Source organism: Ambystoma mexicanum, chromosome 3q (genome assembly GCF_040938575.1).
Source record: "Ambystoma mexicanum isolate Mex_15411 chromosome 3q, UKY_AmexF1_1, whole genome shotgun sequence".
Taxonomy (NCBI): Eukaryota; Metazoa; Chordata; class Amphibia; order Caudata; family Ambystomatidae; genus Ambystoma; species Ambystoma mexicanum.
This window is the reverse complement of record NC_090926.1, coordinates 269,621,188-269,636,474: the sequence shown is the minus strand read 5'-3', so window position 1 is coordinate 269,636,474 and position 15,287 is coordinate 269,621,188. Positions and strand designations below refer to the sequence as shown.

The 15,287-nt window shown below is 46.1% G+C and overlaps 1 protein-coding gene across 1 annotated transcript in view; it reads right to left on the bottom strand.

The window, feature by feature from the left end:
• Window positions 1-15,287, bottom strand: part of CS (citrate synthase) — a 257,651-nt gene that overhangs the window by 2,727 nt on the left and 239,637 nt on the right. Inside the window, exons 7-10 of the mRNA XM_069653742.1 lie at window positions 5,129-5,328; window positions 1,194-1,323; window positions 1,011-1,112; window positions 245-454 (exon numbers count right to left, since the gene is read on the bottom strand). Of these exons, the coding sequence (XP_069509843.1) occupies window positions 245-454; window positions 1,011-1,112; window positions 1,194-1,323; window positions 5,129-5,328 (642 nt within the window). The remainder of the gene's footprint in view (window positions 1-244; window positions 455-1,010; window positions 1,113-1,193; window positions 1,324-5,128; window positions 5,329-15,287) is intronic.

The following is a 15,287-nucleotide window of genomic DNA, read 5'->3' as shown; positions in this document are numbered from 1 at the left end:
CCTTAAGTGCGTTGTGTCTCTCTAAGTAGAGTTTAGTGGGCTAAAGCTTGAAGCCAGGAGCTTGGTCAAAGTCAACGGTCAAAGTTATAACATCTGAAGGGAAGGTGACAACGTTGCTTAGGGTTGAGGAACAGGGGCCGGTCCCAATGGGAAGAGGATTGTGAATATGCCATACACAGTTAAATTACATATTTTCATAGCCGCTTTGCTAACAGCACACCTCTGCTGTCCCTGGGCTGCTTACCTGTAAAAGCACTCCACTGTGAGCATCCACATTTGGCCAAGGGTTCTTGGCCTTACCCTGCTGCAACAGAACATCAGGGACAATCTTATAGAGCTGAGAAACTAGTTTGAACATGGGGTCGTTGGGGAGATGTTTAAGGGCAAACTCTCTCTGGCAGGCGTAACGAGGATCGGTCTTCCTCAGTACTGCATGCCCGTAGCCAGGCACCACCTGCATAAAGAAAGCATCATTACCTTTAGGACAAGCAATGTATCCTTGAACAGGCTAACAGCAGCACATGGAAACATTAGCAGCTAAGCAAAAACAAGTACCTGAAGACCATCAACCAGAGGGGAGGAGCAGAGCACCAATCTACATAACCCATCTTCCCAACAGAACACTGCTTATGTTCCCTTTTAGCCTTCTCCCCAACAGAACTCTAGCACAAGGAGCAGAGCTTAGGAATGCAGTACCCTTGCCAACACATGGAGCTGCACAGTTCCAATCCTCTCAGTCTCAATAAGCAACAATATATGAGTCTGCTTTTTATGTGCCCGCTGGAGGGATGCCACAGGGGTACATTTGCTTTAACAGCACAAGGAGCAGTGCATATGTTGATCTGTGAATTGGTAACCTTTGGGATTGGGGCGATTAGGCATTTGGTTTTAATTTGAAGGAGGGCAGAAAAGGGGTTGCTTTCGAAGTAGAGGTGCAGTTGACTATAGGTGGTGGGGCATTGCTTTTACCCTGTGGGTATACCTTGGGTGGAGCAAGCATCCACACTTACCCTGCCCGAGTTGAGTGTGTTCCAGATATACTCCTTCATTTTCTCATCCGACACTTCGCCACCAAGCTCCTTCTGCAGGTTTGTCAGCCACACCAGCACTTCCTTTAAGAATAGAGCAGTCATGGTCAGGACCAATGTTTCAACACCAGACAATCACAAACAGCAGTTATAATAATTGCATACCTGATTGGCAAGGCCATGCAGAGGGCCAGCCAGCCCGTTCATGGCTGCAGCGAAGGACAGGTAAGGATCAGATAGGGCGCTGCCAACCAAATGGCTTGTATGAGCACTCACATTGCCACCTTCATGATCACTACAGGAGGGAAACAATCCATGGAAGGTTAGAGATGCCCATGCACAGCACATGCAGATCAATAGGCCCACTCTGCTGTCCTCCTAGCCAGTTCAGAGCTTTCAGTATTCTAATTGAGTAGGAAGTTAAGAGAGCAGCAGAGCAAGGTACTGAAAGCACGTTTGTATGTCTTGATTTACATCAAAAGATGTAGGATATAAAAACGGACTCTCCAGTCCCCAGCACCACCCCATACCATTTCTGCCATCACTTCCTCCCTTTCCATCCCACACTAACCTCCTCACGATTAGCCCTATCGCTACCACACTCGATACCAACACCTTCACCCAGACACACATTAGAGCACATCCCTAATCACAGCAACATTGAGACAACCTCTCCTGTCCAATCATAGGCAGGACCAGACTTTTGCGTCTAAGATCACGTACCTTATTCCGTGCTCATGCTGTCAAACCACACCCCACATCCCTCGAGCAGACTCCACTTACAGTGACCCACTGCCTACATAAGCCCAAGCTGACCTCCAAAACTGATTTCACTTCTAAATGTCCAGCGACCTCTACGGTGACAGTCACCCCTCTGCTGAAACCGAGCACTAACCTTCAAGGTGCGCTCATTAATGCCCGCTCTCTAGGAGCTCACGCCATTGAAATTCACGACCTTATCACAAAACTACAACTAGGCCTATCAGTAGTCACTGAATCCTGGCTTCACCAAGCCCCAGGCCCCCTCTCACTCGCTATTCCAGACTACACCATCCTCAGAACTGAGATCTCATTCGCATGGAGGTGGAGTAGCCATTATAGCCAAAACCAAACTCCAACTGAGATCCAACCCCATTGATAGCATTGAAGGCTATGAACTTCTTCTAGCCAAACTAGCCATTAACGAAAACACAACTATGAACTTCATAGTGATTTACAGAGCACCCAACCCATATAGCCACCCCGAAATAGACATACCATTAATGCTAGCCCCACTCATCAAACCCAATACCAAATGTGTCATCCTCAGTGATGTTAATTTAGGATTTAACGACAGCCTAGACACTAAAGCTGAAGCTGAAGCCTTACACTCTGCCCTTAAGGACATGAGCTTCATTCAGCTAGTGAACGCCCACCCACATTAAGGGAAGAACCCAAGATTGGATCCTCAGTCTCAATACCACCCTTACCATTGACTCATCTGTCCATTAGACTGGACAGACAACCACAACATCCAGTTCACCATCATCTCTGATGCACCCACTCCCACTTAACCTAACTCCACAAATACCTACGAAGCCAGACATCTTTGCAAGCTTACTCCTGAAAAGCTCAACCCCATGATTAGCAAAACAGACACCCCGGTCCATTGTCAGTGACAACCAGTGTCTTCTAGCGGACACATACCAAAAATGTCTCTCCTCCACCATTAATGCTGTAGCCCCACTAACTACCAAAACCAAACGCTCGGAGAAACGGTCATGTTTTTGGTTTAACGACGACCTTGTTGCACTCAGGAGAAAGAAACACGCCCACGAACATGCACACAGAAAACACTCCACCATAGAAACCGAAAGTACCTTCCAATTAACAAACAAGCTATAAAACAGCTATCATCAGTTGCAAAGCTAACACCTATAACGCCCGGATCAGTAATGCTGCCTCTGATTCCAAAGAACTCTTCTAAATTTTGAGAGAATTGGAAAACCCTACTCCGGCTACCATTGCCGCCAACTCCAGTAAAGAATGGTGAACCATTATTCAAGATGCCCTAGCCGCCAAAATTAATCTCTTACTAACCAAAATTTCTACAAAAAAGCAACTACTAGCCACCAAACCACTCAATGCCAACCTCATCTTGAATCCCATTGTGAATACTAGCCCCTTCTCTTCGTTCACTCCCGTCTCCCAAGACCAAATCCTGGACACTATCTCCAAACCCAAAGCCTCAAACTGCAAAGGAGATACCGCCCTAGCTCAAATAGTCAAATCATGTGCCCACATTCTCACACCCATCATTATTAACTTGGTTAATGCCTCCTTCAACACCAACCTGGTCCCAGCAGTATTAAAGAAGCCTGGGTCACTCCCCTACTAAAAAACCCTCTCGAGATCCCACGATACCTACCAATTACCGGCCAATAACAGTCCCGTTCCTACTCAAAATCCTTGATAAAATAGCATACAACCAAGTTCAAACACATGTAGAACACAATCAGCTCCTAGGGGGTCCAGACAATCTGGCTTCAGGCCTAACCATAGCACTGAAACTGCCCTACTGGACCTCAAAATCCAGATGGACTCTATTAGGTACTCAGGTCAACTCTGCATCCTTCTCCTATTAGACCCATCAGCAGCGTTCGACCTTGTTGACCATAAACTCTGCGCCACCCTAGCTAACTAACTTCTCCACCGACGCCACCATGTGAATTAAAATCGTGCCTAGAGTCTCTATAGGCAAAGAAGCTGCAGTCCCCATTGGAGTACCTCAAGGCTCTTGCCTATCACCTACCCTCTATAACGCCTACACAAAGCTTCTATTCTGAACCCTAGATGATATGGGTGTCATCTACACAAATTTTGCAGACGACACCCAGATCCTCATTCCACTCCCAGGGAACTACCCCCAAGAGACACTAACGATTAACAAAATCTACGCCATCATCCAAAACTGGATGGCACTTAATAGTATGCCTCAATGATGACAAGACAGATTCTCATCGTGGGGTCAAAATCTAAAATAGGGGCCCTACCTCCTGACTATGCATCTATTAACATTGATGGTTCCATGATACCAATACTGAGGCAAGTAAAAACCCTAGGAGTTTACTTGGACGCAAATCTCTCGATGACCAAACACATCAGCAGCCTTTTCTTCGTCCACCGCTTATACAGCCAAACTAATAACCCTTAGCCGACAATTCCTCTCCCCTACCAACTGCATTATATTGGCCAGAGCCATGATTCTCTTATTGCAATGTCCTATTGCTAGGCACATCCAGCACCAACCTAAAAAAACTCCAACTGATACAAAATAAAGCCTTACGGGCCGCCATAGGAATTAGAAAGTCAATCCATATCTCCAAAACCAGAAGAGATCACCACTGGTTGCCCATAGCAGCCAGAGTCTCTTCAAAATGCTATGCATCACATTTAAATGTCACCAAAATAAAGCTCCCTCCTATCTGAACAAAGTACTAGCAAAAAAAGAAGTCACTAGACCTTTAAGATCTAACAACCTTCTACTTTTTGCCACGCCTCGCTACAGAAACTCCAAAGCGGGAGGTAGTAGCTTTCAATACCTAGCTCCAAAACACTGCAACTCCCTCCCACTCATTAAAAAGAGAAATCCCTCATGGCGTTTAAAAAATCTCTCAAAACTTGGTTATTTGACCAATTCGAATAACGCCACCACCTCAGTACTCTACCTTTTTTAATATCTGGCTTATGGAAGTACTTTTATGATTGTCTTACTGCAACTTCTCTGCAATGTTTCTACTGAATAATTTAACAAGCTGTCTGTAACCTCGCTGTGATACCCAAGGGTTTGGACGTGTAACAAATGTAATAAATCAATAAAATAAATACAGTACATGGTCAACATGCCCATTTTAAAATGAAAAAGGAGTTATATTTTGACAGTGAAACCCTGTCTAATGAAATATTGCCATGCCTAGATATAGGAGGTTCACCCACACCCTCCTTGCCAATGTTCCCTTTCATTCAGGTTGCCTTGCTTTTAGAACGGGAAGCTTCAACCCGAAAACTCCAATATCATGCTTATTCATACCACTTCCCATTTTACAGTAGAGGACGCTCACCTGTGGATGGTGAGGTACAGCCTCATGAGCTCTGTGAACTCTGGCTCAGTGTAGCCCAACATGTTGGTGAAGTTGTGAGACCAGTCAAGGTTGGAGTCAATGGCACCAATGCCACTCCCCTCACGGTATAAGTTGCGGTAGATCTTGGCTGCGATGCATGGCAGCTTTGCTATCAGGTCCATGGAGTCTTCATAAACCAACTATGAAAAAAGCAGAGGGGTTTAAGATTACAATGAATTTACAAGATGTACGACCCTACACCTTACACAGTAAGACAAAGGAGTGCTGAAGACCAACTGCTTCATAGCAATCCATTCCCAGTGCACAGCACATCAAGATGGCACTGGACAGTTCTACTTCCCATCTGCAGTGGATGGCACAACACCCAAATGTGCATTGTGAAGTTGAAATTTCTGACCTGCAATGTTTGCAAGGGGCCCTTATGGGATTTATTTTGCATTTTCCCTAGATTGGAAACTAAACTTTGCCCTGTTGAATCTAAGTCGGAGCCCTCATCTGAGAAAGAAAGCTGAATGAGATCCCATAACTGTTAGGGTACACCAAGTGCACAGTTGTATCTTGAGTACTGACATACTGGTTGGTGGTACAGTAAAGTAGTACTGGTGGTACCGGAGGAAGAACCATAGGCCACTCTGAGGAGTCTGGAATGAAACTCTTGACACAAGTGGTTCATAGCTATGGTCAAAGACTCATTAAAATAAAAGGGGTTGGGAAAATGCTTCTGCACTAGAGTAGTTTCCCTACATAAAACCCAAACTAAGGATCGGTCACAATGCCCAAAACAAAACGTCCAGTGTGAAAAGTTCTATTCAGAGTCTACCAAAACAGTTCTAAAGTGGAAAGGGAAAATGTCTTTGGCTTTGTGTGATGTATAATTGCTCACAAAGAAAACACGAAACTCGCAACACAAAGTTTTAATGGATAGAATTCCTTGCTCCAGAGGCAGATTCCCCTGGATTTCTCTTCACTCTGGAGTGTTAATATGACTAGCACACAAATCAACTTGACCCTTGGACTTTGCTGTGTTGGGATACCTGTGTACTCTACGGTTTAGGTCGAAATTACGTTAAAATAAAAAATGTTGCCGCTCACTATACTTCATGGTATAGTGAGCGAGGCTGCGGGGGACACCCCCACAGTCTTCTGTTACAAATACAGAAGAAAAGGACCCTGCAGCGCCAGTTCCCGATCACAGAAGTGAAAGGGAACGGGCGCTGCAAGGAACCAGCGTGAAGATGAAAGTAAGTGGTGTTTGTTTATGTTGGGTGTGTGGGTGTGCTGAGGGTGTTGGTGGGGTGTGTGTGAATGTATGTGTGTTCGCATGAGAAAGGTGCAAACTTTTGGTAGTTTGCACCTTTCACATGCTAACGATTTGCCCGCAGTACTTTCAGCCGCGGGCAAATCATTCGGATTCCTCTCCTACCAGGTTTCTTTTCTCCATTAATATTTTCTCTGCCTTTTCCTGATGTGCTCGGATCAGGATTTCTTGAGTTAATTTCGGTTTACACTTTGTTCATCTTAATGCCTGATCTGCTTTCCCAGTCAGGGCTTTTCTCATAAAGACACATGTTCATAATTAGACTCCACCTGGTATACTCTCCTGGCAGGGCTTCCTTATGTGGACTCTGCGCACATTTTCAATACGGATAAGTCATATTACACTTTTCTGGCATCATATCTGCCTGGTGTATAATCTGCAAGGACTTCTTGCACATGTGTATTGTATACACTCGCATGGTTGCAAGTCTCTTGTTCGGATTACTTTGCCCCCTTCTATAACAATGTTAACTTGCACATTCTTTCAGGGGCTATTTCGTTCATTAACAGTGTTTTGCATGTCTGCCAATACGCCCCGGTGTCCCGTTTTCCCTTGCGTAGACTGAACAGTCCTTCCTGGTGTATTTAGTCTCATCCGCGGTAAACCGGCAGCAAGTGCTCGTCCTGCTCGCTGCTTTGATTTCCTGGCTTCTGTGCTCTTCGCAGCTCCTGTTGGGCTCTCTGGCTCATTCTCAAGCTCTGGTAAGGTGGACGCAATCTCCTAACACCTGCAAACACCCAGAAGTCTTCTCTCAGCTTCTGGAGCCCCTGCAGCGTGTTCTTTGTTCAAGGTTTGCTTCCCTTTTTGCTGAGCCGGTTGGCTCCAAGGAACGCCTTCTTGTCCCTCGGTCACTTCAGAGAGATTCAATCTTCTCCCGCCAGCAGCTCTGCTTGGTCAGCTGCTGAAATTTCGCCACTGTAGGCAAGAGCTCGAAACTAGAGCGCAGCTTGTGTTCGTGGCCTTGAGTGATCTGCATTACTCGATACCTTATTCTTGACGACTTGCTTATGAAGTTTGGGCAAACCTTCTCAGTGGTTTTCAAAGGCAAATCGGTTTTGAATACAGATCTGGTGAAAGGTTTTTCTTCCTCCCTCATATAGACATCCCCAGGGTCAGGATCAGGTAGCAAATGCTATCCCCGGCCACATGAAGGGAGGTCACTGCCGGGAAAGGAGTGATGACACCATTGGATTCCTAACACCCAGTTAATTTCAGTACTGTGTGCCACAGTCAGACCTATTCTGCCTATGTATGTCGAATGTGAAATTGAAGAACCTGCAAAAAAAAAAAAAAAGAGGGGGGGGGGGGCAGGGGAAGAGTCTTTCCTCACCAGACCAGATTGCTATTATGTAGGCGAGGATACCAGCAGTGCACAGGCAAAAAATGCTGTCTCTTTGGAAGGGCATTTTCTGACTGAGTCCTGTGGCTGGGTGACAGCAATCACCTCTAGAAATGTGTTTAGGACAGACGGGGGATTAATATACTAACTCATGAACAAACTTGGAAAGTTGGAATGTGGCAGCCCCAAAGAGACGACTGACGTAATTTTGAAACCAATATGGGAGGCAAAGTTTCTCCCTCCACTTCAACTCTACATTGGCGCTAAGCTCGATTTGTTACTACAACTAGTCATTTGAAGATTTGCATCATCACAGGACTGGCAACCATGTGTTCAATGGTGACATAAATGACAAAACCGGTTTTACCTTGCTGTATTTGTTACAGACCAGCGATAAGTGTAATTGATGAGTGGGAAATATATTTTCACACCAAGAAAGTTATGGGGGGTTTAAAAAGGTTTGGAAAAAGAAAAACCTTCACCTGAAATGTGAAAGTAGGAAAGTCCATTTGAGCCAAGTCACACATTCCACAACACCACCTAGTAGCCATCGGCTCAAATGAACTTTCCTACTTTCACACTTCAGGCGATTTCTTTTTTTTCCAAACCTTTTTAAACCCACCTCAACTTCCTTGGCGTTAGGAAAGCATGGCCAAATGCTCCAACCACAAGGCTGTCGGGACTATACTGCACTGATGATCCCTAATAAGGGTGAAAGCAGGTATGTAGTTCTCTTGGTAGCCTTGCAAAATGTCTGTTTTGCCCTCTTAGGCAAAGAAAATTTCCTGGAGAAAAGGGTTTGCATTTGAGCTAATTTGCATACACAAAATGCCTTGCTGTTGTGGCTCAGAACTGGAGGTAAACCTCCAGCGATGGCTACTAGGTGGCGCTGTGGAATGTGTGACTTGGCTCAAATTGATATAGATATATATATATATATATCTATATATATATATATCTATATATATATATATCTATATATATATATATCTATATATCTATAATGCTATGCATAGGCCGACATCTAGTAGTGGTATTACATTTTTTGTTTTTGAAACTCGAAAAAAGGAATGTCGACAGGGCGTGCCAGTAATACTATCCCTAATTTGACGACTGCTGTACCCATGGTCCTTCACGCATCGTTGTCCCTCGGATTGTTTTTTCTGACATGAGGTAGCATCAAGTGTAGTGTGAATACAGATGTAATAAAGCATACAAGAGTAGATAAAGCCAGAAAACATCTATGCACCTTCTACTCCACAGGGGAGGAAGGGTCAGCGCATGTGAATCTAAGCAGATACAAGCAGCAGAAATACAATTACGGTGAGTAATGCATCCCTTCTGAGGCTTGTGGATCTGCTTAGATCACATGCTATGCATAGACTAGCGAGCAGCGTCTAGAGAAGCTAGTGGGTTGTGAGAAGGTACAGCTACAAATAGATGTTTTAGCACCGCTTGTCCTACCTGTAAATCTGCTTTAGAATGTGCGTCGATTCTTATGGAGGTGATGGCCACCAGAAAAGCTGTTTACTATGTTAAGTGTTTAAGGCTGGATTTGGGCATAAGCTCAAAGGGAGGACCTATGAGCTTTGAGTGTACCACATTGCGATCCCACGCTGGAGGCGGGTAGGAAATGGAGGGCGGGGGTAAAGTCTCTTTACTCCCTCCATGAAAGCCTTAACAGGGACTTTCCACCAGGACACCTTGTTCTGTGAAGTGGTGCATGTGGATAGAGCCATAAGGTGACCCTTGATGGAGTGGAGTACCAGGCCAGAATCTAGTAAGTGGAGCATGTAGTGAAGACTGTGTGATGGAGTACATTCAATAGGGTTTACATTTTTTGACTGGCACCAGATTACAAATCTTTTCCATTTGTTAAAGTAACAGTGTCTGGTGTTAGGTTTGCATGCCTCCTTGAGGATTTCCATACACCTAGGAGGTCGTTCTAACTGACCAAACTATGACTTCAAGAGCCAAGCTGCCAAGTTCATAGATTGAGGATGTGGGTGTAACATTGTCCCCCGTGTTGGGTAAGCATGTTGAAGGGGCACAGGAGCTTGACTGGGTTGCACATTGCCAGTTTGAGCAGATGCGGAAACCAAGGTTGTCTCGCCAACATTGGAGCAACCAAGATTAGAGTTGCTTGTTCCTGGTACAGCTTGTGCTCTATTTTGACTGAGGGGCGGTCAGTGCAAATTTCTCCGACCAGTTAATCCATAGGGCGTTCCCCCTGAACCTGGGTTGGGGAAACCTGGAGGTGAAGTCTGGGCATTGTGCATTTTGGATTGTGGCAAACAAGTCTAAATGAGGATATCCCCAGAGGGAAAAGATAGTCTAAAATTCCTCTGTTGAGTTGCCACTCGTTTTATTTGGGTAGGGGATGTCTGCCGAGAGAGTCAGCTAGAGAATCAAGTTCCCCTGGAACATGCTGAGATACTAGGAACATGTTACGCTTAGGTGCCCACTTCCACATTTTTTGGGCTAGCCTGGACAGACTTCGCGAGTCTGTGCCTCCCTGCTCATTTATGTAAAACATGGCAGGGATGCGGTCTTTGAGGACTTGCACTGTTTGACCTGTTAAGATGCACCTGAAAGGCTTGTAGGACTGCTGGTAGCTCCAAAAGGTTAATGTGATCTTGGGCTGTGATCTGTGTCTAAAGGACATGCGCTGTGTGGTGAAGGGAACAAACTCCCCATCCAGAGAGTGAGGCGTCTGTTGTAACTATCGCTTTCACTGGAGGATTGTGAAAGGGTTTTCCTTTAACAGATTTTCCTTGGTCCACCAGCTTAATGCTTGAACTAGGATTAGCGAAAAACCACTAGATCATCCCCATTGACCGCTTGTCTGAGACCACTGTTTCGCTAACCACTCTTGCATTGGGCGCATGCGCAACCGTGCATGAGGAACCAGGTAACTGCATGAAGCCATCATCCTGAGCAAGTGCATAGCTTTGTGTACGGTTACTTGGTAACCGGCCACATACTGCAGTATTTGCAGCAGTATGTTTTGTACTCTTTCGTTTGAGGGGAAGACTAGCCCCTCTGTATTTTATGACCGCTCCTAAGAACTGCTTGGAACGAGACTCGTTTTTTCTCGTTGATTAAGAATCCCAATTGAAACAGAAGATTGATTGTTCTCTGGGTATTTTACTTACAAATCTGGGGGGGGGGGGGAGGGGGAGTCCCAGGTAAGGGTACACTGCGATTGATTCTCTACGTAGGCGCGCTGCCACTACCACTAGTACCCAAGTGAATACCCTTGGAGTGGAGGCTATGCCGAAGGGTAGCACCTTGAATTTGCCATCTTGAAGCGCAAGAATATTATTGCGCTGGCAACATTGAATTATGAAGTATGCATCTTTCAAATCCAAGGTTGCCATGTGGTCCCCCTGTTTTAGCAGTGGGATCACTTCTTGTAGCGTCCTGCAGAATTTGTGTGGATTGACATATGTGTTTGAAGGGTGCAGGTCTAATATAGGGCGCATTGTTAGGTTCTTTTTTGGCACAAGAAAGTACATTGAATAACTACCCTAGTTTACCTGGCTTTCCGGGACTATTTCTATGGCATCCTTTGCAATCAGCACCTTCACCTCTTCCAACAGGATATGTTGTTCCTTCTGTGTAGACTGTCTTTGTGGGTGGTTGGATGGCATTTGGATCTGTTCTATGCAATATACTCCCCCCCCCCCCCCCCCACCCTCGCCACGGTGGAAAGTACCCATTTGTCCGAAGTGATCCCCTCCCATGCATGGGTAAAGTGTGAAATACGACCTCCTACTGGAGCGGCATGGGAGGGAACTTGTAGCGGGTGGTCGTTACCTAAGGGGTATTGAGCTCTCTTGAGGAGGATCTGCCCCTACTTCGAGACCTTCTTTGTCCTCTTTGAAAGCCCTGTTGTGAGGACTGCCCGAGTTAGAGCTTCCCCTTTGCCCAGAGTGTTTGTTGGTAAGCTGCCCTAGGGATTGGAGGGTGTCATATTCCTCTTTTGCGCTCTTGAGAGCCTCCAACAGCGCTTTGACAAACATAGCGTTGGGTTCAATGGACAGGTTTAGGAGGGCTGCCTGGGTTTCTCATTTGAATCCCGATTGACATAGCCATGCGTGGAGTTTAACCATTGTGCCTTCTGCCACGATTCTCCCAACATGGTCTGCTGCATCCAAGTTGTTTTTGAGGCTGCAGTTGGCTACTTGTTTCCCCTCTGCGATGTTATGTTATGTTAGCGGTATTTGTATAGTGCACCGTCACCAACGGAATTGGTCCCCAAGCGCTCTGGTGGATCTGTAAACAGGAAGGGTGGTTAGGGTTAGTCAGGAGGAGGGGAGAAGGAGAGTGGGAGAAGTGGTGTGCTGTTGGCAGCTTCAGCTCGGTATACACCGAGTGCTGGGCTTTGGTGCTAGTATCGGATCGGATGAAGGCCTTGAGTGCTGTGGGTGAAGTTTATGTGTTGATGTGGTGTGGTAAAGTGTGTGCGGATTGCTGGGAGAGAGATGGTCGTGTGGTTTTGTGTGGGTTTAAGTATGCAGAAGATTGAGGGTTGGGTTAGTGGGGTCTGTATCCTGGTTCAGGTACTTATGATTCCATTAGAGTTGTAAACCTGTGGGTTCGGATGTTGCTGGTTCCTCGTGGGCCGACTCGCTTTGATGGTGTTGCGCTGATCCAACTGTATCCTATTGAGTATAGTTTGGATTTTCTATCACGCTCATACGCAGGTGTTTCAGAGCGCGACAAGGCAAGGGAGGGGAACAGGGGAGAAACAAAACAACGATCTGCCTAGTCCCAGTGACATTGAGAACATGCAAGTGCATGGGGGAGGGGGAGGAGGAGGAAAAAGTGCAAAGGGGGGGGGATGAAAGTGCAGAGCAAAGGGAGAGCAGGAATAAATACTGATAAATACATAAATAACTGCAAACAAAAGTAGTAGTGCAGCCAGCAAGTGGCAAGTGCTAAGTTGAGGGAGGCAGAAAGGGTAGGTCAGAAAAGTGCAAGGAAGGAAGAGGGGGGACTGTATGGGTACAGATACAGACCCCAATGCAAAGGGTGGCCTGGAAACAGTACGGGAGGGTGGAATGATAAGCAGGAGCCTAGGCTCGGAGGACAGAGGGTGGCCAGGTGCACAGTGCCAAGAGTGCCCAGGGGAGGGGAATAGGGCAGAAGCAAAGAGGATGGTCTTAAGGTGCTTCCGGAACCAGAGATGGTTCTCCTCAAGTTATAGGGAGGCTGTAATGTTATTAGCTATCCTGGTTAGGTAGGCTGATGAGAAAGCTACCTGCCTGCCCAGGGTGTATATGTTCTTACTCTCGCCGTCAGGAGGGGCTTCGGCAGGGGGGTAGAGAGGTTCCCGTCCCCTTTCTTGTAGTATTAACTACTAAAGAGCTGGGCTTTAATTCGCCCCTGATGTATAAGGGGTCTGGTCTGAATATCTTCTTGATGCTTGGGTTGACTGCCTGTGTTAAATTGGGTGTAAGCAGAGAGGGCTGGATGAGTCTCTGTACCGATTGTAACGGGGGATAAATTGGGTTGCTGATTTTTTTTCATCTCCAAGCTTGTCCTCCACAAAGTCTTTGTCGACTTGGGCTTCTTGTGTGTCTATTTTGAAGTGCTCTGCCCCCTTTAAAAGCAGGTCATTATATTGTAACTGATTGTCTACCGGGGAGACAGCCACCGATGGGTCGGAGTGATCTGGAGACTGGATGACATACGTCAACGTCGTCATCATAATATTGGTCCAAGTACACTGTGTCCCCATCGTCCTCTGGGTCTGTGTATGAGCCAGGGTCTTGTGAGCCTTGCATGGTAATACGTATATTGACCTGGTTCCTGCTGGTTCAGGCGGGTGTTAGGCAAGATTGTATGTAGTACCCTTTGGGTGCACCACTACAACAACCCTGACCTCCTGCCAATAAGAACCCAACATTTGGTATAAATCTCTACTACACATGTTGGTAGCATGTTGAGCAGCCAGGCTTATCTCAAGAGGGGTCAATGTTACACAGAGATTCACAGTGACATGTATTCAAATAAACTCTTACAGACAAGGTTTCTTGAATAAACAATTATTAATTTAACAGTCAGAGTAAGCCTTCTTCAGAAGGGGCAATGCAATAGTAACACAAATATACTCCAAAATACACACACTTAATATTTCTAAACCAGTAAGTACCCTTTTGGGATGGCCCACAGACACTAACTACACCCTCAGGTGACTTCAATAGTTAGGGTGCTGGGGACATTATATCACTGTTGCATTTAGAAAATTCTACAGGAGTGTCAAAGAGAAGAGGTTTTCAGAATAAGACCAGTATTGACACAGTTATTCTTAATCAGGTAAGTGCTTTCAAAACAACCCCCCAATGCAAAGTCAGTTAACCCCTTCCTGGAAGGAAGGCAACACCTAAGCAGAGGAGAGAAGAGTCATTCAGGGAGCCAGGCTAGCCAAAGTTAAGTTAGCAAAAGTCAAGTTTAACTAATGCTCTTCTTGCAGGTAAGTAAAAGTCTTGCACAATGTTTTAGAAGTCTATATAGAAAAGCAGAAATCAAAGTAGGGCCCCAAGGTGATTAGGCTTATGAAGTAAAAAAGCGGACAACTTCTGGGGACTCCTGCACTGCAATGGGATGGTCACTGACTGCAACCGGCAATCTTCAAAGAAGTGGCACTTTGGTGTTTCAGCTCCTTTCGTCTACCACAAATAGCAACACTGCAGTTGCTGGCTGTAGAGATGAGCTTTCCTTGCATCTGGGGTCCAGCACTCTGTAAAGGTGGCTCAGTCTCAGTCCTGCTTCCTGGGAGTCCGGAGGATCTTCCTGGAGCTCTAGTGTTACTCTCCCTGGCTATTCAAGGTGAGAAGTCGTCCTTACAGGAGTCGAAACTAAAGTGGAGTTTCAGCACAGCAGCAGGGCTTCACCGGGCAAACCAACAGTCCAGGAGTCCAGGAGTTGCAGCAGGCGTCCTCTTCAAGTTCTTCGGATTCCTTCATCCAGTGGTCGACTGCCTTCCAAGTCAAAAAGCCTTGCCTTTTATGCAGGTTTCTCCAATTCATTCCAGCCTAGCTGTCAGTCACCCAGCAGGGTGGCTGTCCTTGCCGGACAGCCAGCCAGCCAGCCAATCACCTAAGAGTGCATTCTTGTCTCCTAGGAGACAAGGCACAGGGAGTTTCGGACACCTCCCTCGCTTCCTGCCCCCGCCAGACACCCTGGAGCCAGAGGCGGGCTTCACTCGGTGAGTTTGGCGCACAGAGTAAATCTTAAGAAGGACCTTTCCACAAAGAAATGTCGAAAAAAGAAGAATACCGGGCCATTTTGACAAAAATGGCACCTTTGGGTGCTTTACTGCAGCTGCGAACGCAGCCCGCGGTAAATGTACACCACGGTAGTTAAAAGCAAACCACTGCTACCAGCCATTCATCGAGGAAAGGGTAACAAAAATGTTACACGAGAAGCTAAGCAAAGGGGATATAAGTAACCCCTCCAGCACCCTATTGTGA